This window comes from Acytostelium subglobosum (assembly GCF_000787575.1).
Source record: "Acytostelium subglobosum LB1 DNA, scaffold: scaffold3, whole genome shotgun sequence".
Classification (NCBI taxonomy): Eukaryota; Evosea; class Eumycetozoa; order Acytosteliales; family Acytosteliaceae; genus Acytostelium; species Acytostelium subglobosum.
In genome coordinates this window covers 860,094-886,752 of record NW_012236529.1, presented here as the reverse complement: position 1 = coordinate 886,752, position 26,659 = coordinate 860,094, and the positions used below count along the sequence as shown (strand labels likewise).

Below are 26,659 nucleotides of genomic sequence, written 5' to 3'. Positions count from 1 at the left end.
AGTCATGTTGATATTATGATACTACTTCTCTACTCTACTCTATTTAATGTTACTGCTTCTTGCTCCAAGGCAATGTCAAACCACGCTTTAGAAGAGTCTTGGTGCCAAGGGCATAGGCTGGATCGATCTGTTCCAGGTTGAAGTATCCCATCAGTGACAGTCCACACAGTCCAAAGAAGGTATGGAACACATCTGGTACATTACCAGGCTTGTCAGCAATGCCTCCTGTTTCATTATCCTATGAATGATTGAATGAAGTTAGAATATGATGTATACTTTCGTCATTGATGGAAGGGATGAACATACCTGACACTTTAGGATGTAAGTCTTTAGCTTGTCATTGTCAATCCAGTGTAGACGATCAATGACTGCCAGTGCAGAGAGAACCCACCATGAGTAACAGACATCTGATGTCTTCTCTGGTCTGCCATTCAGACCTCCATTAGGCAGTTGTCTCTCGCACAGCCACCATCCCAATTGATCAATATCAACCAAGTCCAAACGATTAATTATAGCTAATGCTCCAACACATGTGAATGCTAATGGTTGGGAGTTGAATGAGTGATTGTGAGTAAGTGATTGGACATGCTATGGGGTTGATTGATTGATTGATACATACTCTGACCAGCGTGAGACTCTGCACCTGGTACTGATCCGTAGCCAGCGTCAAAGTTCTTGCAACGATCAATGAAGGCTGCTGCTGTTGTCAAGTTGATTCTGTCCAGTCTGCCAAGCAATGATAGACAAGAGATGGCACAGTATGAGAACCTAGTGTCGACCTCTCCCCATTTGTCACCAAAGAATGATCCATCAGCCTGTTGTAATGTCGCAACGTCTATGTTTGTTTGATTGTATGTATGTGTCAGTCAGGTCATGCTTGTCGCCTCAATCTTACTCAATCAATAACTTACACTCTACAACAGAGTCAATGTTGATCTTATCTATAGCATCCAACTCCAACAATATCTGTACAGCACTCAGTGTAGTCAACAAGTGTTCATCATGTGTAACATTACCAGAGAAGCCACCTAATCAATCAATCAAACACAATGAGTCAGTCGGTTCAATCAGTCAGATGATCAGGGCATCAACAACATACCATTTGGCTTCTGACAAGACAGTATGAATGCTATCAAGTCATCTCTGTTCATCTTGTTCAAGGCATTGAGTATGTATAGTCCTGTGAGTCCCCAGTACATTCCATTCATACGCAGATGCTCACTGACCCAATACTCAAAGTCCTCCTCCTTCTTATTATCCAAATTAACAATATACTGTATATGTTTATCCAACAACAAGTTGGTTGTATGATCTATCTCTTCACTCATTCTATCTCTCTTTATCTCTCTAACTTGTATTTGTAATTTAATTGAATGATTGAATGAATGAACATGAACTTGAATCAAAGTTTGATTCAAAAGTGTGCGAAACATGTGAGAGTCAAGTTCTCAACTTTATTCAAGGAGCTTAGTTAGACCTCTTGTTGAGTCCAGCAATGCATGGCCTATGACTTGACACTTGGATGATGCCTTATTGACTTTAGACCATTGGAGATGAACTTGGAGAATGCAGTCCACTTGGATGGAACTTTGAAGACGGTCCTTGTGTTGCATAGGTATCCTTCCATGTTGTCAGCCAACACTAGTGTGACATGTTTACTCCTGTCCATGATACGTATGTATATGCTACTCTGCTTGTTCTCATCGATTATACAATAATCCTGTATGGAGGAATGATATGGTAGGTCCTTGATTGTGTGCGTGTTGATGTCGACCTCGGCCACCATGCTGATTAGATTGAGTTTGTACATGTTTGGCGGCAGTGTTGGGAATATCTCCTCGAGGTCCCTGTCACAGAACAGACTGTTCATTGTCAACTCGGTCAATGACGCTGGTAGCAAGTCTGGTGGGACCTCCTCCTGGAAGCACCGACCGATTGTCAGGTTCGTGATCGATGATGGTAGCGTGCCTGGGAGTATCTGTTTGTCAAAGCACCAACCTAGCTTGAGCTTGGTCAATGCAGGCGGTAGTCGTCCATCGCCAATCTCCTGATTGAAGTGAAAGCCGAACGAGAGGTCTGTGACGCCGGCAGGCAACGCACCCGGCTCCACCTGTTGATTGAAGAACAGGTCGAATGTGAGGCGTCTGAGTGACGCAGGTAGTGATCCAGGTGCAATGGGCATGTTGAATGAGTAGCCAAAGTTTAGTTCAGTGAGAGAGGTCGGTAGTGAGTGCTGCTGGATTTCTTGATCAAAGAAGTAGCCAAACGACAGGCTTTGAAGTGTCAGTGGCAGTATGCCAGGGTCAAGCTCTTGATTGTACTCGTAGCCAAACTTGAGCTCTTGAAGCGAGTCGGGGAGCGTGCCAGGCTTGATCAAGTGGTTGAAGTAGTAGATGAATATCAGACGACGAAGTGAGGCAGGCAGCACACCTGGCACGAGCACCTTGTTGAAGCACCATCCAAATGTGAGGTACCTCAGCGCTGGAGGCAAAACTTCTTCTGTGATAGGCTGATCAAAGTGATACCCAAACGTGAGTCCAACCAGTCCGGCCGGCAACACATGTGGAGCCAATGGTTTGTTGAAGTTGTATCCAAAGGTCAATCGTTTGAGAGTGGCAGGCAGCGACCACAGCGTGATATGTTGATTGAATTTGTATCCAAAGGTCAGCTCGATCAATGCGGGCAGGCACGTGAGTGGCTGGTTAAAGTTATCGCTGTAGATCAGGTATGTGAGCGTAGGAGGCAGTGGATCAGAGGTCGCAAGGACTGACTCCACGTTGTAGATGTTGTAGCCCAAAGACAACTTGTTGGTCGATGATGGCTGCGCGTTTGGCTTGTGCTGTGGGATGGAGAGATAGTTGTTGCCATGGTCATTCACTCCAAACGTCAACACTGAACTAAGTATTGTACATGACATTGTTGTAGCTGGCATTACAATATTATTACGTAGTAGTGGTAAGAGTGTCCTTACACCAACATACTTTGGGTCCAATCTAACATATCTCTTCATATCATTATACAATCGTTTACAAGTCAATACCAATGATATAATATCAATCATATGATCTAATCGATCAACGACCAATCTTAGCAATATTATTGGTAGTGATGGTAACATTATTATTACTTGTATGTTTGTTTGTTGAGTTGATTGATGCTAGTAGTAGTAGCATTGTATAACTATGAATGATCAATGTACATGTGCATCACAAGATAACTTAACTGATGCACGATCAGGTCGACCCCAACCCAACTGTTTGGTCGAACGTGCTTCATGAAGCACATCCAAAGGTCTTGATTTCAATCAATCAATCAAATACAAATAATGACGTTAGAATAACATTAATGTGGAACAACACCAATGACAGATGTTTGTAAAGTTCAACAATATGTTGATGTTTTGAACATCATAACCAACCCATAAATCATTGTGAACACCACTCAACATTAATGCAGGCTGTTGGTGATGCTGCAATTCATACTTACCTGATGCTTTTACGTTCGTGATCATTCAGGCGGATGTAAAGCGCGACTGTCCCTCCTCTTGCACACCTGGGGGGCGTTGTGGCGACTAGTCATTGATTAGTCGGGTATCTAATTTCTGGTAGTGGTGGACTTTGCGCTCGTCGCGAATCCACTTCAACACACTTCAATCAAATCAAAAGATAAAAAAACTTCAACTCTAGTTAAAAGATATTTATTCCATGTTGTCTCGAAATTGATGATCACCATTCAGGATTGGTGTGTGAGAGAGTATCATTCGGTTGAATCAAGTATCTTTTTTCGTCGTCTTTGTGCACCCGCCTATCACATTCGTCGAGTGCGTTGGTCTCGCTCACTCAATTTTTATTGTCAAACAGATCTTTGCAACTAACTTGTGTGTGTATGAGAGTGCACTTGGGTGAAAAAAAACAACGACCTATACAATATCTCTCAAACATACACATAACACATAATAACAACAATCAAACAAATAAACACACAGACACAATTGTATTATATATATCAATACTCACATACATACCTACATATATAAATGGAGTTCGAGGAAGATAGTTCATTCAAGCCAGACGCTGTATTCACAAACTCACGTCCAAAGTGGGTAGAGGATAACAAGGCTCACAAGTATGTATATACATGTAACATTATTCAATCAACCAGTCCCAATATAACTAACAATGTTCATCATCAATATCATCATAGCTGTTCTAAATGCAATGTTGGATTCACCCTTTTAAATAGAAAGGTAAGATAACAGACATAGATACAAGACACAATCATCCATCATACACATAATGGCATGCCATACTTGACTTGATAACGATGTCCACAAGTTATCAATGGTGGTCTGATCTGTAAGAATGTAACAAACTAATACTATATACAATCACCTTTTTAGCATCACTGCAGACGTTGCGGACTCGTATTTTGTCAGAAGTGCTCATCAAACACAGCAAAGATCCCTCAATTGAACTATAACTATGTACCAGTAAGAGTTTGCGATGGCTGCTATCGTACTATAACAATGTAACAACTGTTTTCAAGCGCTTCACCTCAAATAAATAACGTCTCCCAATAGCAAAGCAAAAAGCAACCTACCCAACTCCATCCTCACTCTCTTCCTCGAACATTCACTTTAATGGCGACGAAACATCAACATCAACAATGGAGTCATTCATCTACATATTGGGAACAATGGGTACTCATTCATTCACTCATTCAATCAATTAGTCATTTAGCCATCCAGAGTGCAAAGGCAGTGTAGACATATTCGCCTCCCTTCCCAACATTAAGGGAGGTCCACATGCACTCAAACATCCATTCATGCTTCACATGCAATCATCACGATTGCCTCCTTCCTCTTACACACATGCATGCATACATTGATGTGCAATAAGGAGAGAGGTCTCAATCTCTTGGAGCTTGTAGACTGTGCATGGTATCGAGAGGAAGTGAGGAGGGAATGGAGTGTGTGAGTGTGTTTATTGTTGGTGTGGTGGACCACCTTTATCCATGAAATGGCTGTTGTGTTTGAGGGAGTGAATGTGTGTGTGTGTGGGTTCATTATGCTCACTGCAAGTCAGATGATCATGATGGAAAGGATAGAATAAAGGATGTAGGATATAATGCTTGGCAAGGTCTACTATAGGTGGAGGTGCAGTGGAGCAGAGTGTGAGTGGATTGCATACGTGTCCATATAGAGTGACGCAGCCTTCATTCATTCATTCATTCATTCAATCAATCAATCAGTCATTCAGTCATCCAGGCAGTCAGTCAGAGGTCGATGGAGTCTATCTAGATTATAAAGTTTGGTTGTTGTATCTACTACAACTGTCGATCAATCAGTATTACAATATCCATACATCCTAGTAATCATGGTATATGGACTTATATTCATTTGCTATCACTATGCATTATACATAGCATTCTCAATTCTACATCTCTTCATCCTGGCCTTCAAATGTCTATCAACATTCAAATCATCCCTCTTTAACAGGGTATGTTTGGTCCACTATCCATCCATGCCTCCTCAAAGACTAACAATCTATACACAGACAGCAGTCGAGGATAGGAAGAGAGTTGTGATTGTTGGAGGTGGATTCTCTGGCACGATGATTGCACAAAAGTTGGAGAATGACTTCCAGGTCACATTGATAGACACAAAGGATTACTTTGAGTTCACTCCAAGTATCTTGAGGACAATCGTCGAACCAACTCATATCAAACGTATACAGGTATTGCATTCACATTATCTAAAGAACACCAATGTCGTCCAGAAGAAGGTGACCGATCTCAATGCCGACCAAGTGTTCACAGAGGATCGCACCAACATACCCTACGACTACCTGGTGCTCAACTCTGGCTCCAGCTACAACTCTCCGTTCAAGGAGTCATCCGTGGTGGCATCGGCACGTGCCAACACATTGCGCGAGTACTTTTATCATATCAGGAAGCTGAAGCGTATCCTAATCATTGGCGGTGGTATTGTTGGCGTGGAGTTGGCAGGCGAGATTGTCAGCCACTTCAAGGGCAAGGAGGTGACACTGATCCACTCCCAGTCCCAGCTAATGAACCGATTCCCCAAGAAAGCCGTGCGATATGCGGAGCGCTACCTGCTGGACCACAAAGTGAGGATCATCTACAACGAGCGAGTGATTGCACACAAGGAGAACATCTTTATCACGGACCATGGCAGCGAGATCGTGTCCGATCAGGCATTCCTGTGCACGGGTATCGTGCCCAACTCGGACTACTTGAAGAAGTCCTACCCCAATACCATCTCAGAGTTTGGCTACATCAAGTCCAATGACTACCTGCAGATGGTCGGCTCGTCCTACCACAAGAACATCTTTGTGTCGGGCGATGTGCTCAATGTTCGCGAGGAGAAGTTGGCGCAGACGGCCGAGAGCACGGCATCTGTCGTCGTGCAGAACATCTACGCGATGGAGTCGCGAAAGGAGAAGTTGACCCAGTACAAGTCCTCGGCCAAGCCCGTCCTAATCAGTCTTGGCAAATACTGCTCCATCTTTGTATACAAAGGATGGGTACTCACCGGATTCATTCCAGCACTTCTCAAAGAGGCTGTCGAGTGGAAGACCATGATAAGATATTGGTAATAATAAAGCGTCCTCGAGGACACTTAGTGTATTTACATTCATAACTTGAGTAGTTGATGATATGACCCAGAGCCAGATGGCGAAGAGGGAGGGGATGTGCGGAACATGCCGCGTTGTGTGAGGAAAAGGACGATCATGATGAAGCCAAACACTCCAAGGTAGATGGCAAAGTAGGGCGTGTGATCGAGGGGCACGCAACAGATGGAAGGTGCGGGATCTTGAGGATGTGGCTTGTGTGTTCTCTGCGTCTCTACTTGACCATGTACATTGCGTATCCAAGTGGTGAAGTTGTAAGGCTTCTCATTGAGCAGGAAGACACGGGCACCCTCTGGGTACTTGGGGTCGTATGATCCATATCCAGTCTTGCGTCCATAGCCCAATTGAACGCCGTAGTAGTCACCAACAAAGTCATTCCTGTGATCGTGACCAAAGTAAAGACCCTTGATGTCCTTACGCTCGACCATTGTGCTGACAAACTTTGAATCAAACGAGTAGTAGCAGCAGACGCCATTGTCACCAAAGTCGCCGACCACCTCATGGTTGTTCCAAAGATCGATCATCTCGACGGGTGGCACGTGGACGAATGCTATCGCTGGCAGCATGTTGTAGTGCGTTGATTGATTCTGATACCATTCGACTTGAGCGGGATGAATGCATCCCCATCTCTCATCCTTCTCGCAGGCATATGTATCAGAGTCGAATGAATAGATCAATGAGGCAGGTTCATTATCTTTTGATGATTGTATCTCAATGACATAGTTTGATACTCCTGGTATGTTATATGGTCCACTCTTACTCAAACTAAGGTTATAAGATCTATCCAAATTCATTAGTTGTGCAGAGTTCAACTGTCCTTCAGCATCATGGTTGCCAAATGTAATTGCCCAACTTCAAATCATTGATTGATTGAATGGATCGATGTTAGAGCTTTGTGGGATGCGTTAATCAATAAAGACCAATACATACGGTAAATTCCTCTTCCGCAGTGGTTCAGTTAGTGTATCCCATATGGTATTGTAGAAGTTGACATCATAAAAGTGTTTGTTGTATCCACTGATCATATCACCAGAGAACATAACAAAGTCTGGGTTCTCAGCTGCTATTATAGCCTCTATATGTTATGCATAAGTCAGTCATACAATGTCAATCAATCAACCAAACCAACATCCAATCTAATCTCACCCTCTGATTTAGCATTCAACTTATCATAACTGTCTTGTTCTCCATAATGTAGGTCTGTGAATTGTACTATCTTGAATGTACCATCTGGTCTATATTTCAACTGTGGCCTGTCATTATCATTGATATTAGTCTTGTAATAGTAAGCATCAACCAAGTTCAACAAGGTGATGGTGACAATCAACAAGACTATGTAATGTTTCATTATCTGTATGTTACAATAAATATCTCTTTCTTTGTTTGTTTGATGATTGAATGAATAATGAGTGACAATGTCAAAAGTGACACTTTTGTGAAGTTGGGAGATGGGGAGTTGTGTTTATTGGACTGAAGCTAGCCTCATTTCAATTCGCTTATTCTCTCTCTTGGTAGTTATACGATGCTTGTGAACTAGTACGGCTGCAGTGGCAGCGGCAATGCCAACAACACCAAGTACAACAGCTATCGTAGCAATCTTCCAAGTGCTCATTGATGATGATGGTGCAGTCAATGTTGGCTTCTCTGTAGTGGTGGGTCCTGGATTGCACAATGTGTTGTTTGAATGACCTCCATTGTTATCACTTCCATCATCAATAGATGTCAACACTGAGAAGTCTGGATCGATCAAACATTGTTGACATAGTGGCAACACTGTACCAATGTATGATGAACCCGTGCCTGTGGTCACGGTGGCATTGATGATCTGGTTGAGGGCACGACTGATCCTGCCATTGACCATAGCGTGTGGGAGGAATCTGGCAAAGTATGTGACGGGACCCTTGACAACCTTGATGAACTTGATGTTGTAGAGATAGTCCGATTGATTGATCGTTGACAAGTGTGTGGCACACTCGCTGATGTTCAAGTCATTTGCTTTATCGAGGAATACCACTCTGATCGAGTTGAGGTTGGACAAGTAGTTCCAGTCGTAGATGGATATCATCATCTTCAATGAGTTGGCTGGATATTTGGCAATGTCACCGGCAAACTCAACGATACGTGGCTCGGTTGACATCTGGAATTGGATTGATATGTTGTAGTTGGTCTTATCAAGTTGGTATTGATTGGTGATGATGTTGGACTTGTTGGAGGTGCTGGCAACCCATTTGGTAGTGAGTACTTCTTGGACTATGTTATTGAATTGATCCAATTCCTGGACAGCCACAACATTGAATTGGTATTGTAATTCCTCACTACCAATTGTGAACGATGGTGAATGATTATCTGGAATAGGCATCACCTGATTCAACAATCTATTCTCACAATGATATCCACCATAACCATCATTACACTGACACAATCCATTCACACAAGTTCCATTCATCGAACACAATGACTTGTCTCCACAGTCATTCTTTGTTCCATTCTTGCCTAAAATAAAAATAATAATTAATATATATAGTTATAAGTTGATCATAGTGATGTACTTACTTATCTCCAGGACGAGGGCAGAGTGATAAGGATAACCATTGACACTGATGTTAAGGTTACCCATGCCTGGTGTGAGGGTGGCATTGACATGGCATGTCACTATGCTATTGTTGGAAGAGTCAACATTCATTCTGATCGAAGTAACATTACAAATCATTCCATCAACAGAAATATTCAATGTCAATATATTGTTTCCAAAGTATCCATAAAGTGTAGTCTCTCCACCATTTCCAGATATACCAGTTGTATTATATACAACAGGGTAGTCTTTCGAATATAATTGATTAGTACTAGTACTTGTGATTGGAGTGATGGGGAAGGTACATACAGTATGTGTTGGTCTTGGATATGATTAGAGGTAGTGTGGCACCTTGGCAGTCAAGGGTGGAGGTGTAGTTGGTTGGGTTTCCATTGGTGGGTCGGGTACACTGAAGTAACAATCCAGATCTGAAAGTGATTGGACATGGCTGACCTAAGATATTCATTGTGTAGTTGATCTTAGAATTGAACTCCCCAACTACACTCACTATCATAATATTATCATTGATCTCTGCGTATGAATGTGAGACGGTAGTATCTATTTTGTATGAATGAATGGGTTAGTGATTGAATTGCTCAAGGATAGGAATTAAGACATACTGTCCAAGAACCAAGATATCTTCTTTGTAACATTGTAAAGTTTGGAGAATGTAACTGTATCCGAGCCTTCAAATCCACTGAATACATAACTTGGATATGGGGGATGATGGTGATGGTTAGTACTTTGATTGATTGATTGATTGATTGATTAAGTGAATGTTAGAGACCTACGTAAATGTAGTACTTGGAACAGTCATGACCATGCTACTTGGAATATAGTCACCAGATATACCAAATCCCAAGTTATTTCCATTGATTGTCAATCTATACATTCCATTACGGACAATAAATGTATCTGAATCCAATGTTGCTAATTCAGATGCTATATATATATAGTTCAATTTCAGTGAGTGTAGATAAATCAATAAATGGTTACTACTTACCAGGTGGAAGATCAGCAGGTGGAGGCTGTACTGTTGATGGGAATGAATTGTTGGTTTGGAGCCAGTAGGCATAGAAACAGGATGGAACTGATGATACGTTGGTCGAAGCTAGGGAAACGCCTCCGACTCTGCACATGTACTCTGGAACAGGTCCATAAATATTCTTTGAATTACCAATTACATTGAATGATTTTGGTCGAATACTTGAATAATCGGGGAGCATTGATATAGCTGAAGGCCATTGTACTGAACTATATATTGGATGGAGATGTATGGTAAATAATTATGAAGCCTTGAATAGTATAGCCCATTCATTTAAATATTAACATACATGGATGCCTGAGGTGCCAACCAAGATACTGGTGGGAAATTTGGATATGAACCAATTGCCCTATATTCAATGATTGATTTGATTAGAGATAGATTGATTGAATGGTTGATTCATTGATTGGTACATACAGGGTACTAATATGTGAGGCATTGGTAATGTCACTACAGTTGTACGCAGAACTAAATAATTATAGACGTAGTAGTTATGCATGTTAGTTCCAAATTCAATGAATACCTCACTAGATATAAATCATCTGATGTAAACCTACATTGATGCCAGATATGGGAATTTAGTCAAATCTGATGGGATGAAGTTAACATTTCTCAATCCCCTAAGGTATCAATTCAGATGAAGGTTGGCAGTTAGTTATATATTGTATGAGTGGTCTTGGTGTCGTTGATATTAATACACTTACAAAGTTGCCAAATTGGGTGCTTGTGTAAAGTCTGCTTTAGACCTTAATCCAGGTACAGTTGTTGTTAACTCTAATTTGCTGATATTATATAGTGATTTGAATTAATATCTTTGCCGGATATGATCTTATCCTATTAATTAATTATTAACTTACAATATGGTGATCAGAGGAGAATTAATTACAACTGAAATGTTATTGTTTGTAAAGAGCTGGCTGTTTGAATAATAATAGTATTGTAAGTAATTGATTGTTTGTTTGTTTGATTAAAATACATACTAGTTTGTCAGTTTTGGATATCTGTCCTGAGTGATGTTGAAGTATTGATTTGGATTGGCTGCATTGGAATTTAACATCCTAATTAAGAAATGGAGTAAGTATTGATTCTTAATAAAAAAACAAACTATATAATAAGTTCTTGTTACCTACATCAATCTCAAATTGGGATAATATAGATCAGGATTGTAGTCAAAAGTCAAAGAGTTGTTGATCATTGGTATACTCAATATTGTAATGTCTTTGATCGATGGACATGAGAACAATGATTGAGGAATATTAGATGATATGGGTGTCTGGTTGATCGTACTAATGACATCATAAGAATAGTGTTAGTGTATTCTTCATTTTGGTGTCCAATAAGTAAGTAACTTACAAAGTGACCAATTTGAGATGTACTGGGAAGTTGGACGGAATTGAGTTGTATCCAACTCCTCCGTAGAACTGTACCATCTCCAACTTCTTGTTGTCAGGGTTATCCAACAATGCAAAGTAGTTCTGATTTGAGTTGACCTTGGCACCCATCATTGTGATCTGTGTGCAGTTGGGAAGGTAGAGTGCTGTTATCGATGAGTCAGGCTGACCATTCACCATAGTTCCAACCGAACCAAAAATTCTATTATTATACAATCAATCAGTCAGTACTTATAAACTTCCATTGTATTTGATTGATCATATTATATCATACATAGTTGTGATTGATTGAATCATAGTATTATTATCTATAGCACATTGAAGTTGGAAAGTAGCAGGCTGTATCTGTTCACATGATGTTGTACCAGTTATATTCCAACCAAATTGATATTGTTGAATGATCCATTTTAGTGATTGCACTATAAAGTTTTGATTGATTGATTGATTGATTAATTGATTGATACAAATTATATTCAAAATGACTAGTACTTCTATCCCTTCAACATACATTCAAGTGGATGAAGGTCTGCCTTGACAGTATTTAGACTCCAACTACTAAATATTATAAATAATGTAATCGACCAATATAGTAGTTTCATCATAATCTTCTCTTGTTGGAATATAGATAAATACAAATATATATATATATATATTAAGTTTGTTTCCTTTGAGTGAAGACAAAGAATTTTTAGGCCTAAATATACCAATGACCCAAGAAGAATGAAAGACTCTTGTGATTTGTCCCAACAATAATAATAATACCATTTATCAGAGTGGTCCCAACAGAGGACCAAGATATTTTGATCAAGATTGGTTCGCACACCCCCGGAATCCAAAAACAATACTATCTTGACCGGCGTCAACCCCCTTAATGGGCAAGTGATGAGAATATCACAACATTAGGACCAGGGGTAAAGAGTCTCTTTCTGGTTGTATCCTTTAAAAGATAAAGATATTTCTGAAGATGTGATTGATTAAGATGAAGTTAAGTCACATGTTTAATTCCTTTATTCTCCAACAGCCCAAGATATGGATGTTCCCTTGGAAGAAGTTCAAAATGGTGTCGTCTGGTGATTGATTGATTGATTGATAAAGGCTCAATCGAATGACTTTAATGAAATTTGAACGGACCGCAGAGTGATATGTTTCTTCTTGATGATGAATAGTGCGAGGAGTGTGAGCAACGCTGCTCCAACAACGGAGCACACGACAATGACTGGTATCTTCCACTTGTTCTCCTTGGTGCAACTGGCCGCACTGCCTTGCACCAGGGATCCAAAGTTTGGATCGATCACGGTGCTCTGAGTAAAGTGTGGCACGTTGATGGCCGTCAGCAGACTGAACTTGTCCTCGCTGCCCTGTGGCAGCAGTTGGTACAGAGGGTCGGTGGCCGGCAGATTCTGGATGTTGCTGCGGAAGATGTTGTTGTCCACGTAGATTCTGTTGGCGTAGCGCGCCGTCACGATTGTCGAGCCGGCGTTGAGCTGCATGTATGAGAGCGAGCCACCGTTGGCGTCTTGGTTGGACTCGGCGCCCGTGTCTTGGACTGCGCAGCCGCTGTCATATTGCTTGTTGGCCACCTGAATGTAGACCACCTGGAGTGTGTTGAGCTGGCTGGTGAATGGCCAGTTGACCACCTTGATCACACTCTTGACGCTGTTGGCTTGAACATTGATCGTCTCGCCAGCGAACTGAATGGCCGCGGCTTCTTTGTACACGGTGAGATTGAGCTCGACGCGAATTGTCGAGTTGGCGAGGCTGCCCGCCAACACAATCGTGGGGCCATCTTGAGAACGGTTGAGCCAGTTAATATGCGCCATTGGCACGAGGAGCACCTCGGTTCCCAGATTATTCATCTCACGGAAGTAGTAAAGCTGGATGGTGAAGTTGTATTCCTTGGAGGGGATGATGATGCCTCCGTTCGGATCGGTGGTGGGCATCTCGCCGCTTGAGCCCTGGCTTGTGCAGTTGGGCAGGATGTACGGCGATTGGCATTCGCATATGCCTGAGGAGTAGCTGCACGTGCCATGTCCATTGCACTCGCCATTCTCTGTGGCTGGGCATGGGATGTGGCGCTTGTAGAAGAAAACGCTGCCTGGGCCGACCAAGCCATCGACAGAGACAGTGACGTTTAGTGAGTCGTCGGTCTTGGTTGGGGCAATCGTGGCACTGAAGAAACATCTGACTGTGTGTCGATCGACAAACTGTACCTCTGAACATGTCTCGTCTCCAACAGTCACCTTGAGGCTAACATTGGCAAAGTTGTCGCCATTAATATTTGTGTAGCCAGCCTTGCCAAACTCGAGTTCTGATGCAGAGGTGACTTTTGGTGGCGTGTATGTATGATTGAATAACACGTCACGATTGCTGATTGAGAGCTTGCCGTAGAATGTACCGGTGCCAGGTAGTATCGCGCATGTGATTGTGTATGGTGCCTGAGTGGAGAGGTAGCTGCAGTTGACTGGCTTGGCATTGGCGAGGTTGGCATCAGAGTAGAGCTGTACCTGGTAGTTCAGTGCCTGTCCATTCATGTTTGAGGTGGCCATGAAGCTACCAGTAATGGTGAAGTTGCCGCCGTCCAAAGACACGGTTGGCGCCACAGAGTCCACGATTGGGGTGATGGTCAGGGGGATGGCTGGGGTAGGATTTCCCTGGCACAACACAGACAAACCACCATTCTTTGAGTTGGGTGGCAACTGGAAGGAGAGGCTGAGCTCTTGGATCTTTGTGGGGATGACCGAGATGTTGGTCAATGTGTTGTCAGAGCTGATGTAGACAGTGCATTCAGAGCCAAAGTTGGTGCCTGTCACTTGGACATTGTCACCAGTCTGTTGGTAGGAGGACACTGTTGTCTGGATATAGTACTTGAGATTGAATGCTGCTGATGTCTGTCCCTTGACCTTGACGACCAACGAGTGATTGCCTACAGTGTTGGGGGGCACCACGGCGGTGAGCATAGTGTGAGTGGTAAACATTGTGATTGTTCCCGTCACGACCACATTGTCAACGAGCACTTGGACGTTGCCGATATTGTCTGAGAAGTTGTCACCGTAGATGGTGGTCGTACCACCTTGGATTGGGATCTGTGTTGTCTTGGTGATGCTTGGGGACATGTAGGAGAAAATCAAGACCTGGGAGCCTGTGTATCCATCGATGACCAAGTTGCCCATGTTGAATGGGCCAGAGCCAGCGCCAGCAGGTATGACCAACTGCAAGATGGTCATGTCGAAGAAGTCAGCACGACGGACGACCGTCGAACCCTGAGAGAGTCCTAAGGTACTGTAGTAGTGTCCACTGCCAACCTTATCAATGGTGAAGTTGAATGTACCTCCAGCTGTTGGTGATAAGAATGACAGGCTCGCTGAAGTGATTGAGGGGGCCTCACCGCCAAACTGGAACATGGATCCGCACGTACCCACTCCAATCGCTGTCAGGACAGTTGGTGAGACCATGAGATCCACACAAGATGGCTCGGATACATATGTATTGATATTGCTGTAGACCGTGACAAACTCGCCAGTGATTGGATCCTTGAACTTCTTGGATGGATCGTAGACTGCGCCAACATACGCACTCCAACTGTTGGAAAGGTATTGAGAGACAATGAACAAGAACTCTTGGATGAAAGTAGGGTTGTTAACAGGATAATAGAAAGTACCCTTATTGTTCACTGCTGTCAAGTTAGCAGCGATAGCTGGTACATTAGCATATGGTATAGATCCAACAATGCCCATATAGAACTTCTTCATTGTCTTACTCCCTATTTGTTTGTTTGAGTTTGATTGATGGATTGATGGGGGAGGGAGGGTGATTATGAGTATGGAATGATTCCAGAATATGATCAATCAATGATACTTACAATATGGGATTTGACCAACTATTTGTGAGATGCCATTGACTTTGATGGTGATTGGTAGGATCTTGACAGAGTTGGACAGTTGATCATTCAGTGTACATGTGATCACACGACCTTGGGTGACTAGTGGTGTGAGGCATGGATTGCCCGAACCGAGTGTCACTGATATGTTATCACCATTGGCTGTAATACCAAAGTTGTTGCCTACAATGGTGATCAACTGCAGTTTGGTGAGAGTTGGATAGATGACATCGATCTCTGGACTGAGATACTGGACCGAGTACGTCTCGGAGACGCCCGAGGTTGAGGAAGAGAGCGAGAATGTGAGCAGACCAGGAGTGTTGGAGTTGATGAGGTAGTTGAATGTGGCACCTCCACTGTTCAACAGTGTTGCCACCACAGGTTGCTTGGTGTAGGCATGGGTCATCTGGATCGAACTGGGTGCTGTGAAGCCAGTGACAAAGTTGGACATGCTAAAGACGCGAGGGTTGTCCAGAGAGACCTTGAGGTATGGCGCCTCCATGCCTCCAATCTCACAGATTGCATTGTGAAGGGCGGCACAGTCGTCCACATCGAGGTAGGGGCCTCTGGTATCCATGCACAGCTCAGGGACGTTGAAGTTGGGCTCGTTGACGTTCCAGGGGCAGTAAGTGTAGCACTTGCCTGAGCCACTATAGTAGGGTGCGCCATTCTCTGGACCTGTCGAGTAGGAGAARGAGCGTGCCACCAGAGGCACGCAGACCGGACACCCAACTGCGCACATTGATGTTGATTGTGCTGGTGCTGATGGCCCAGTCCATTTCATTCTGGGAGGTGAATGTTGCCAAGTAGCCCTTGGCAGTGCCAATCGTTATGGCTTCGCAAAAAGTAACAGCTGCGGCCAGTGTCATGGCATCATTACTTCTAACATAAGTATGATTGTTGGCTGGATTGATCTGGACATTTGTGTATCCTGCAGCATGTACCTGTACCACAACCAACTCCACACTCAACAACAACGACACCATCATCAACAATGAAATAACATTGTTATTCATTCTTTTAAATGTTGATGTTGATTGATTGGATGAATTAATTTAATTGGTATGATTGATTGAATATATTTGTACAAGTGTGTCTGTGTATATATATATTATTTGTAAGGTTATGTGATGAATGTCCAATGCTCCTAAGGAGTAAAGGGATGTAGGAGTTGGCCATCCTACCAGCCAATCACATCTCACCTCACCAATCAATCAATCACCTACTCACAAACACACATATCATATGACGAACTAGGCCAGACATCAAAAACAAACAAGATTTACTTCAATCCTTTTGACCTTGTTTTGGTATCCTTTTTTGTTTCCATTGCAAATGCAAATGTCTACGCCCAACACGTTCAAACTTGCAAGTTGCCGAGGTCAATGGCCATGGGTACCCTCTACAGGTATGTAGGTCGTTGCATAAACACTATCCGCCTTGTCCTTTTGAAGGTGAAAAAGCGTAAAAGCAATGTAAACGTGTGCTTCTAAAGAAGAATGCGCCCTCAAGGTCATGGTGGCCATAGTATTCATTGAATAGACCTTTGTTTTGTCCTGTAGTGGGGTATGATGTGATGGGTGGGCTTCGTGGGATGGATGATCGATCGGACGAAAAAATAATATCAACCCGCAAAGATTGTCTCCTGATCATAAAAAATATATATCTTGAGTTTTGGTGCAAGGTTTGCAAAGTATCCGTCTTCGCACATGACGAGTGCAGTGGGCAGGTGGGTAAGATAGGTTGTTGGCAACGAGAAGCGGAGACAATGGTGATGATGTCGTGGTGTTTAGTGAGTTGCAACGTGGATCGTCCATCCAATGGTGTGTTTACTTCTGTTTGGACGACACGGTAACGGTAGCTGCGGAAGGAGGAGGGGACAGGGCCTTGACAGATGCATGTTGCTGTTGCGAATACTCCCAAATTACAATTGATGCACTGACATGTACGTTCAATGATCGCGTCACACCATACTGCGGGATCTCAATGCACTGGATGGTTGTGTGAACAACATGTTAGCGATGGATCAGATCATCAAGTGCCATCAATCAACGAATCAATACATACATATTCAACCAGGTCTAGGAACTCGGCGGGGATACCATTCTGCTCTTGTCCAAGCAAGAGAAGACACTTCTTGGGGAAGACGAATGTTGCCAGGTTCTTGCTTTGGCTGGTCTGCTCCACACCTAGTATGACGTAGCCTTGCTCTTTCTTGGCCTTGATGTAGGCGGCCAAGTTGGCGCGATTGACCTCGCTGATTGGCACCCATTTGTCAGCGGCCACACTCACTCTCTGGAACTGAGGGTCCTGCAACAACTTGATGTTGGGAATGGCTACCTCGGTCACATTGAATATCTCACTGGTCCTGATCAGTCCTGCGATGTTTGGCGTGTTCTCGATGAATGTGCCGACCACAATCATCTCCTGGCGTGGTGCTCTGTTTGTGGAGCTGTTGCCAGAGCCTGTGTTTGAATGTCCTGCGCTGTTACCGCTGGTCGTGTCCAGCAACGCCTCCAACTGAGCTATCTGCTCCCATGGTACGATTCTCTTTTGGAAGTCTAGAAGTGATGGGTCACTGTTGGCCGCGTCTGAGACAACAGTTGATGACGCTGACGGGTTGGCCGCTTGTTTTGCCTGGAACTGTGATTGGAAGTCCTTGATCAGGCGTTTGGACACGTCAAGCAGAGACATTGGAATGACTGATTCATCCAATGCCAGACCTTGTTGCATGTCGTCATCTCCATCGGCATCGTCACCATCTCTGGCAGCCTGTGCTCCATCTTCATCGTCATTGTCAACCATTGCAGCAGTGTCCTCTTTGGACATCACATATATGTTTGCTGGCAATGAGTTCTTCAACGGCTCATCATTCTGAACAAATAATGACTGTCTCTCACGCACCTTCTTCAACTGAGTGTTTGTGTCCATGTAATGATAGAACTGCTTCAACAGTGGATCATTGTTCAACTCGCCCAACACTTGGTACTCTGTACATTCATCAATCATATAGTTAGTATATGCGCTCCAGGCCATGCTCTCACTCACTCACATAAGATGGTTACTTACTCCTTGAGATGATTGAATGAATTGCCAGTTGTGAGCAAGTCCTCACTGCATGGTGATGGTCTGTGCACCATGGGATGATGGCGCGGAAGAGTGAGTGAACTTGGGGCAGGAGAGGGGTAGTGCGGTCGGTACTACGGTTGGGCAGCTGGATGCTGCTTGCCGTTGCCTTGTTGATCAGGTGGTAGAGGTAGGAGGCAGAGATTATGATGATGGACGCAGCGATCTGATAGTCGTAGTTTGGACACATGAGCTTGTCTACCAACAGCTGAGTCATGGACTGCTCCGATCCCGTCCTGATTAGGATGTTGACAATGAACAATTGAATGAGGTAGCGTACGTTGGAGTGGTTCTTGATCTCGAGAATCTTCCACATCATCTCGGTTACCACACCGAGGTGTGCTAAAGACTCGGCGCGGTCGGCGCCCAACTCAAACGCCTTGTCGACGTGTGTAAGCGCGCAGAGTGTGCGCCAAAGCTTGCACTTGACCTTGTTTGTGCGACTCTGTTGTGAGTACTCGCGCTGACTCAGCTCGCCATCCATGCTAAGCTCCAAAAGAGACAGCATCAGCTTGCGGACAAACTGGACTGAGAGAACCTCGTCGCCGGGTGTGGTCGAGCGGCTGTTCAGCTGACTGACGAACCAACGTACGATGTATCCATGGTTGCTCGCCATCTTGAATTGATGGATGTCATCAATGCTTGTCGCCAACTGTCCAACAGCCTGCTGTTGATCGTGCTGCTCCATCTGCTCCAGGTCCTCGTTGGACAGGAGGCAGAGATCAATGATCTCGGCGAGGAATGTGTCGAGTGTCTCGAGGTGGCTGGACCACACCCCGCAGCAATGGCTGAGCAGGCCACAGCTAATGCGAACTGACTCGCCCCACTCCTTGAGTGTCTTACGTAGGTACTCCTTGACCAAGGGGATCGTGCTATCACAGTGGAAGAACAAGGGGTGGAAGAGGAGGTTGATGAATGAGGCAATCACTGGCATGGTCTTCTTGGAGCAGTCGGAGAATGCGCGGTAGGCAGTCTGGAACAGTCTGGACATCATCTCGGGCTGGTTCAAAAGAGGAAGGTTGAACGTGTGCACCTGTGCCGCTTCGGTAGGTGTTAAGCGTACATAACGACCTACAATGGACAGAAGCAGCGAGTCAAACAGTGGTGAGAGCGAATGAGATGTGGCGTTGTCCAGAGTGTCCAAGACGCACTCAAACACTAGCTGGCAGATGGTGTCGATCTCTTCATTCTCGTCACGATCGTCACGATCGTCAATGCCAACACCATCGCCCACGATCGACAGGGTCATCAGGTCGAGGATACACTGCCATCTGTACTCGATGGACAGAGGCATCTGCTTCACTGAGTAGGCATCGCGCTTGGGCCGCAGCTGAAGGAGCTGTACCAGGAACTCGCGTGACTCCTGTCCAAAGATCGCAGAGCTGTGGCATAGATGCCAGATGAGGAACATCAATGTTGTCTGTTGAGAGTTGTAGTTGGCGCCTGCGTGATTAAGTAGACATTGTTGGCAGTACTGTGCCAACTCAATGAATGATGTCTTGTTGAGTGATATGAACTCGACCACCTTCTCCATCTGCTCGTAGGTTGGCTGTATCGCTTGTTGTTGTTGCTGTGGCTGATTCTTGAGTGTATCCTGGTCGGTTAGGAATTGCTTAACTAGCTCGTAGATGAAGGGCGTGAGCTTGGTGAACAGATCGGTGATGTTGAAAGAGTTGGCGTTCTCGTGAATGATGCACTTCACAAGCAGGAGAGTGTCTACAGTGTAGGCGGCAGTGCCTCCGCTCAGTACCTGTGCGAGGAACTTTGTCTTGTCGTCTGATGTCAAGTATCTCAACAGTCGCGACATTGCCTGGTGCAGCTCGATGTCCTGCGTGGCGTCGCCAGATGCACCATTTCCAAGGTTGCTGCTCAGGTACTCCATCATCCAACTTCCAGATCCACCCTTGTGCAGCCACTTGTCGATTCTGTCGTGTTCACTGTCGGCCAGGTGCTTGGGGAGAAGAGCCAAGAGTCGCGCAGTCACCTGTCTAAAGCCAGCGGTGAATGTGGCCGGCTTCTCCATGTTGGTGAGCAGGTACAGCACCTTCCTGTACAAATGAATGTTGGCTGGTGCGTTCGTGATTGGATGTGAGTCGAGCATGGATCGCAGCTGCTCCATGATCGTGCCATTGACCTCGATGCCATCGGATATCTGTGTGATCTCCTCGAGAAGCATGACAACGCAGTGAGTGTCGCGCAACTCCCTGTTGAAGAATGTGATCAATCGTTCATAGAAACTGACCACCTGAGCCTCCTTCATTGCAGCCATGACAGTGGCAAGGAAGCTGGACAGACAATCAAATAGTTCGAGCTTGCGAGTCATTGATGGTGATGGCGTTGATTGTTGTTGCTGCTGTTGTGCCGCCCAAAGAGCGGCGTTGATGCAAAAGTCTGGTGAATCGATGGACCTAAAGAGTGGCGCCAAGACTTGATCAAAGGCGGCGGAGGAGCTGGCGTTGGCCATGGCCTCGGACAGGCCCAGTGTGGGTGTGGTCAGCACGTCCATGATGACGCGACGACGGATGTTTGGATTGACGTGGCCGAATCCTCGGCGCAGAAGGATGGTCAGCCAGAAGGCTGACTTGGTGTGATCGGTGATGGATGCTCGTGCGAATGGTTGCTGCTCATTGCAAGACGATGTGAACAGAAGTTGCAGCTGCGACCAAACTGGCTTGAACAGATGTGACTTGGTCTCGTTGAATGCTTCATAGAGTGATATGTACAGTGACCATTGCTTGGGGTTGAATGGAAGGTACTGCTGCCAGGCTGAGCTGGGCAGCGCGATCAATGTCTTCAAGAGATGCAGCGACTGTTTGCGAGGCACATTATCATTCTCCAACAGACTGTGGAACAATACCTGTGCCAGATGAGGCTTGGCCAGTAAGTTGAATGGTGCTGGAGTCGATGAAGTCGATGGCTTGCTGGCCACGGTGAGCTGCTCAAAGAAAAGTCGCTGGAATCGGAAGAACAGTTTGAGTCGCTCATTTTGATCGGGAAGCTGGAGAATGGCGTTGTACATGAGTTCCAGCCACTGCTTGTTGACCGAGAGGATGGTCTCAAGACAGGAGATTGAGTGTGAGCGGATGGTTGAGTTTGAAGACTTCAAACCTGTGAAGAGGATGGACATCTGGTCGTGCATAAAGTCGGCCGGCAGACTGACAATGTACTTTGGCTGCAGAACTGCAGTCGTCAGCTTGATGGCAAAGCGCTGGATGGTCCTGTTGTCATTGTACTGACTCTGCTGCAATGCCAGAACAGAGACCAGCAGTGTCTGTGGCAGTCCTCGCACACTCTTTGCGTTCAGACTGACTATAATATTGGCAATAATAGATGTTATCTCGTCGATATGATCACTCTTCTCTCCAGAGTACTTTATAAAGTGACTCTGTACCAGGCAACACAATGAGGATACGTCTTCAGTCGTCTGCTTTGTTACCTCGTCCAACAATGTGAACAAGAATACAATGTAGGCAAAGTGATTGCTAAGATTGTATGTTACTGCCGTTGTTGTAGTTGTTGTAGTTGGTTGATTGTTGACTCTTGGACTTGGTGGGGATACAGTGGCCGTTGGTATTGTTTGTAATTGATTCTTTAGACATGTTGATACCTCTTTGGTCAACTTGGCACTGTCCAATTTATAGGCTGCTTCAATAACATTGATAATCGATTGCAACAACTGTCTAGAATGATACATCTGTATTACATCCTTACTATTACACTCATAAATCTTCTTTAATAACTTCTCCATTTTGTTGTTGATGATGATAATATATCTTGATTATTCGTTTGATTGATTGATAGATAGTTAGTTAGTTAGTTAGTTAGTTTGTTGTTTGATGGAATGATTGATTACAACTTACAATTATAAGTGATGGTTGTACTTATAATTAATGGATGAATGAATGAATGAATGAATGGAGTGAGAAAGAGATAGAGAGAAGTGAGAGATATAAATAAACCAAACAAGATGAGTGAGCGAGTACACATCTGACAAAGAGTGACCTGACTGACATACTGATTTTGGTCAGATGTTTCAGTGGTTTGATACCAAACAACCCCAAAAAAAAACGAGTCGTTAAATCAATAATTTAATAATATCGAGTGTGTTGATTGAATGCGATGCCCGATGATTGGTGTGTGGGTGTGGTGTGTTGGTGTAGGAGGGGGCATGTATCTCTCGGGGCTACTACTATCCCAAACCATCAGAAGGAGGGAGGGTAGGGACATGACCTTATGAGCATCCCATTCATCAACACTCTCTATCATACCACCTTCCCACCTTTCTCGTACATCAAAGTCAGTGATCATCAGATATCTAGATATTGGGCAACACTCACTCACTCCACTATTGTAGTTATACTTCCGACAACGGAGGCACAGACACTTTATATCTCCTCTTCGGGATAGTCCCCTACTTTCAGGTGCTTGGCACGAACGAAACATCCGTACTTGTCACCTTGACAGTCAAAGTATCGCACGCCTTTCAGTGTTCCGTTGTTCTTGCCTTGAGGCAGGTCCAGGCTGATGCCGATCCAGTAGCCACTGGCAGCTCCCTCCACTTTGCCAATGTACGCCACGCTTCCAATGCGACCAAGGTCATCTGATATAATCAAACATCTATCGCCAACCTTGATATCTGTTGGTTCGTTGGCAAACTCGTCGACGACAGCAGCAGTTGTAGTGGTAGTAGGTGCAGGCGTTGAAGATTGAGTGGCGGCAGCAGATGCAGCGGCAGCTTGATCCTGTTTCCATTTGCGATAGGTACCATCACGTTGACTGTACTCTGCATCTGACATTTGAGCACGTTCGATACTTGAAGTGTCTTGAAGTTGTGCAATATAGTTGTTTGGATCACTGTCTATAATATGTATATTGAGTCCAGATGTGAGACCCTCTACATTAGACAGCAGTTTGTTGTCATCGTCCAACTGATTGATTCTAACAGTCATCTTATCAGCCTCTCTAACCTGTAGTGTCATATACTTTGTCTCTGTACCAACGAATCGATGCAGCTATGTGAATATGTTAGCGAACATTGGAGTTAGTTCAGCCATTGAATGCGATTGAATGAGCGAATGGATTACCTTCTCCTTTAGTTGTTGAACAGTTTGATCAAGTTGGAAGTTCTTCCAGTTGTTTGCTCCGAGCACATCGTCTGACAGTACTGAGTGAGTGATCTCCAGACGCACTTGACCTTCGGGCGCCTTCAGTTGTGAGGGATCATTGTCTCCATGACCAAGAACAAAGTTTCTCAAGTTGTTAAAGTCGTCACTCATTCTATATATCTATCTCTAACTATCTATACCTGTATATATATTATCTATTCTCTCTTAAATGTAAAGTGATAATAATAAACGACGAACAGCGACAAGTCGAAGGTTGGGAAAGTTTGAAATCTGAATGAAATTTCAACTAGTTTCGGTTCCCGCATTCGGGAATCAAAGTTGGCGCCCAACTCTACCAATCAGGACCTTTCAAAGGTCCTAAATGATCTCAAGATACAATCACCTTTCATATCGTTACATTCTTTCAGAATGAAACTCAATGACAACACCAACTATATATTACTATGATCGTGGAGTGATCTTCCGTGTGCTCATCAATCGATTTCTCATCAGAACGATCATCGACTCATTGTCATGGCGTGTTGTAAACAGGAGGACATTACAACATAGGATCAATGAGCTCGCCAAATATGGCAGAAACAGCCACAATGACGAACCAATACCTAAACATTGCTTTCGCTACAAGTACCATCACTGGACTGATGCAGAGTCCATGTTCAAATATCGACATCATGGTCTGTTGCGTGATCGAATCAAACGCAACCTATACATCAACTTCACACACTCCACTCCATTGATCATGTTCAATCATGGTGATGTTGACAAAGAGACTTTCATGGATGTCTATCTCAAGTATCAACGATACTTCACAGATGTTGCGTTACTCAGGTATGCTGTCCAAGCCAACAACAAGCTCGCTGTCTTGGTGCTCTGGCATCAAACATCTCCAGTGATCATGGATCGAAACTTTTCGTTACTGATCGATGCGGTCCAGAGTGGATCATTCATTGTGCTCGGCTTCCTCTTGGACTCGAGCAATGATCAGATGTTGGGCAGGTTCTTGGATACTGTCAAATCCAAGTACATGCATCACTTCTACTCATCAGCATCAACCATTCGATACGTTTTGGATGCCAACCACTTCCCTCCAGCACTAATCAATCTGGTCAAGGAGGAAGCATACTCATTCTCTCAGTGTATAATATCCACATGTGATCAACAACTAATTGATCAACTGCTGATCGAACATAGTCGGGCATCAACCACTAGAGGTCACCCACGATTACGGGGTGTAGTTGAGTTGCTTCCAAATGCGTCGCCAGCTAACCAACTGGCACATATTGAGATGATGTTTATGCCCGTACCAAATGACGACAGGACTTGGCATGAACGATCACTCAAACATCTTGAGTCTTCCAAGTCGACAGCACATTCAATATTGAAGTACAAGAGTTTGGCACCAACTCATTCAGCTCGGGTTAATGACTGCATGGGAGATGAACAGAGGATGGTGTTTGTGAAGCTTGGCAACATCAAATGGGAGTTCGAACACTCACATTCAAAAGTCCATATCAAATCACATGCAGTGATCATCAAGTACTTGACACACCAGTACGTACTCACTGGAGACTGCATGCTCATACCATTCATCATTGAACAGCCAGGTCATGGATGCGACAAAGATGATATATCGGATTTGATCCAACAGATCATCAGACATGGCAACCTCAATCAGATAATCGTGGCACTTGAAGTGTTGAACAACATAAGCATTCTCGACAAGGTTATTGATGATCCTAGATTCAGAATGGGTTGTCTCCAGGGAGACATGTACAACTCATTCCTCGAAGCCGATGACTTATCAAACAGTTTGGATGTGATCAAGTATCTAAACGAAAACAAAGTCGTTCAGAGTTTCACCATGGCCAAACCCAACATTGTACTTCACATCCAGCAGCTGGAGTTCCTGATGTCAAATGAGAACAAGATATTTCCAACTGATGCATTGAGCCTTAGATTGGTATTGATGGAAATGCATCACATCGACTATGTGCTCCAGGTCAACCCATCATTCTTCCAACCAGCGACCCACAGCGACTACTATGGATGTGGATACTACCATCAGTTGAACATAATAGTCTACTCATTGTACTTTTTTCAACATCAATGGCCACATCAATGTTATGATCATCGTGCTCAAATGTTGGACTTTCTCAAATCGATCATTCATCATTCAGTAGGCAGAAGAAATTTATTCTTGGTACTTATATTCTTTGTCCAAAATGGTCGATCCAGACACTACATTGAGGTGATCAAACTTCTGTTCGAGRATGCTAAGACAATCATCATCATTAAGAAAAGAGTATGAGATAATAGATGGACCCAGTTCAATCATTGGAAGAAGTAGTGTGGACGTGTTTGATTACCTGAAGCCCCAAAACCAAGATATACACTACATATTGGAAGTAGCCGTGGCCATTCAGGTCCTGATCAAACATATTTACAAACATCACATTCACATGTTGAGGTTTAACAAGGACAAGGACAGTGCCAATGAAAAGGCATCCATGGATATGATTGAGTCAACCACTTTGGATGATTGGTTCAACATGGAGTGTGGCAAGAATGAAACAGTTTCATTCACCTGTAGCAAATTCTTTAGATAAGCTGATGTAAAGAGATAATATAATAAGTGCTTGTTTGATTGATCATTCGATCTATCGCTGCCTATAATATTTAGTATTTGAAATAGTACTTGAAGTATTCTTTCTCTCCCTCATTTGGACTTCATGCTCGAAATCATTCAATCATACACTTCAATCAATCTATGACATTGCATTACATTCAGAATGGAAACAACAATGACAACAAAGATGTATAACAATGATCGTGGAGTGATCATCCATGTGCTCATCAATCGATTACTCGT

The 26,659-nt window shown here is 44.0% G+C and overlaps 11 protein-coding genes across 11 annotated transcripts; 3 read left to right on the top strand and 8 right to left on the bottom strand.

Annotated features, from left to right (window-relative positions):
- Nucleotides 1–49: 49 nt before the first annotated feature.
- SAMD00019534_018370 (hypothetical protein) lies at nucleotides 50–1,328 on the bottom strand (the record flags this gene model as incomplete). The annotated part of the gene is made up of 5 exons (XM_012902428.1): nucleotides 50–238; nucleotides 307–539; nucleotides 620–835; nucleotides 912–1,028; nucleotides 1,100–1,328. 5 exons carry the CDS (start codon nucleotides 1,326–1,328, stop codon nucleotides 50–52), a joined length of 984 nt encoding a protein of 327 aa, XP_012757882.1.
- Nucleotides 1,329–1,507: 179 nt separating this feature from the next.
- On the bottom strand, nucleotides 1,508–3,118 carry SAMD00019534_018360 (hypothetical protein; the record flags this gene model as incomplete). The annotated part of the gene is made up of 1 exon (XM_012902427.1): nucleotides 1,508–3,118. A coding segment is annotated over one exon (1,611 nt), but the record flags the coding sequence as incomplete, so codon positions are not given.
- Nucleotides 3,119–4,036: 918 nt separating this feature from the next.
- Nucleotides 4,037–4,887, top strand: SAMD00019534_018350 (hypothetical protein; the record flags this gene model as incomplete). Its single annotated transcript, XM_012902426.1, has 4 exons — nucleotides 4,037–4,125; nucleotides 4,204–4,246; nucleotides 4,400–4,489; nucleotides 4,732–4,887. The coding sequence occupies 4 exons, from the start codon at nucleotides 4,037–4,039 to the stop codon at nucleotides 4,885–4,887; spliced, it is 378 nt and encodes a 125-aa protein (XP_012757880.1).
- A 488-nt stretch (nucleotides 4,888–5,375) lies between these two features.
- SAMD00019534_018340 (hypothetical protein) lies at nucleotides 5,376–6,617 on the top strand (the record flags this gene model as incomplete). The annotated part of the gene is made up of 2 exons (XM_012902425.1): nucleotides 5,376–5,498; nucleotides 5,556–6,617. 2 exons carry the CDS (start codon nucleotides 5,376–5,378, stop codon nucleotides 6,615–6,617), a joined length of 1,185 nt encoding a protein of 394 aa, XP_012757879.1.
- A 38-nt stretch (nucleotides 6,618–6,655) lies between these two features.
- On the bottom strand, nucleotides 6,656–8,001 carry SAMD00019534_018330 (hypothetical protein; the record flags this gene model as incomplete). The annotated part of the gene is made up of 4 exons (XM_012902424.1): nucleotides 6,656–7,347; nucleotides 7,414–7,505; nucleotides 7,584–7,728; nucleotides 7,800–8,001. The coding sequence occupies 4 exons, from the start codon at nucleotides 7,999–8,001 to the stop codon at nucleotides 6,656–6,658; spliced, it is 1,131 nt and encodes a 376-aa protein (XP_012757878.1).
- A 114-nt stretch (nucleotides 8,002–8,115) lies between these two features.
- Nucleotides 8,116–9,336, bottom strand: SAMD00019534_018320 (hypothetical protein; the record flags this gene model as incomplete). The annotated part of the gene is made up of 2 exons (XM_012902423.1): nucleotides 8,116–9,146; nucleotides 9,207–9,336. 2 exons carry the CDS (start codon nucleotides 9,334–9,336, stop codon nucleotides 8,116–8,118), a joined length of 1,161 nt encoding a protein of 386 aa, XP_012757877.1.
- Nucleotides 9,337–9,558: 222 nt separating this feature from the next.
- On the bottom strand, nucleotides 9,559–11,841 carry SAMD00019534_018310 (hypothetical protein; the record flags this gene model as incomplete). The annotated part of the gene is made up of 13 exons (XM_012902422.1): nucleotides 9,559–9,678; nucleotides 9,734–9,783; nucleotides 9,846–9,934; nucleotides 10,017–10,167; nucleotides 10,229–10,479; nucleotides 10,560–10,619; nucleotides 10,688–10,738; nucleotides 10,828–10,890; nucleotides 10,975–11,052; nucleotides 11,128–11,187; nucleotides 11,251–11,328; nucleotides 11,401–11,556; nucleotides 11,624–11,841. The coding sequence occupies 13 exons, from the start codon at nucleotides 11,839–11,841 to the stop codon at nucleotides 9,559–9,561; spliced, it is 1,425 nt and encodes a 474-aa protein (XP_012757876.1).
- Nucleotides 11,842–12,758: 917 nt separating this feature from the next.
- SAMD00019534_018300 (hypothetical protein) lies at nucleotides 12,759–16,115 on the bottom strand (the record flags this gene model as incomplete). The annotated part of the gene is made up of 2 exons (XM_012902421.1): nucleotides 12,759–15,421; nucleotides 15,521–16,115. The coding sequence occupies 2 exons, from the start codon at nucleotides 16,113–16,115 to the stop codon at nucleotides 12,759–12,761; spliced, it is 3,258 nt and encodes a 1,085-aa protein (XP_012757875.1).
- A 1,252-nt stretch (nucleotides 16,116–17,367) lies between these two features.
- SAMD00019534_018290 (hypothetical protein) lies at nucleotides 17,368–22,358 on the bottom strand (the record flags this gene model as incomplete). Its single annotated transcript, XM_012902420.1, has 3 exons — nucleotides 17,368–17,529; nucleotides 17,606–18,528; nucleotides 18,608–22,358. The coding sequence occupies 3 exons, from the start codon at nucleotides 22,356–22,358 to the stop codon at nucleotides 17,368–17,370; spliced, it is 4,836 nt and encodes a 1,611-aa protein (XP_012757874.1).
- Nucleotides 22,359–23,049: 691 nt separating this feature from the next.
- SAMD00019534_018280 (hypothetical protein) lies at nucleotides 23,050–23,949 on the bottom strand (the record flags this gene model as incomplete). Its single annotated transcript, XM_012902419.1, has 2 exons — nucleotides 23,050–23,676; nucleotides 23,749–23,949. Coding segments are annotated over 2 exons (828 nt in total), but the record flags the coding sequence as incomplete, so codon positions are not given.
- A 259-nt stretch (nucleotides 23,950–24,208) lies between these two features.
- SAMD00019534_018270 (hypothetical protein) lies at nucleotides 24,209–26,037 on the top strand (the record flags this gene model as incomplete). The annotated part of the gene is made up of 2 exons (XM_012902418.1): nucleotides 24,209–25,878; nucleotides 25,968–26,037. 2 exons carry the CDS (start codon nucleotides 24,209–24,211, stop codon nucleotides 26,035–26,037), a joined length of 1,740 nt encoding a protein of 579 aa, XP_012757872.1.
- Between the last annotated feature and the right edge of the window lie 622 nt (nucleotides 26,038–26,659).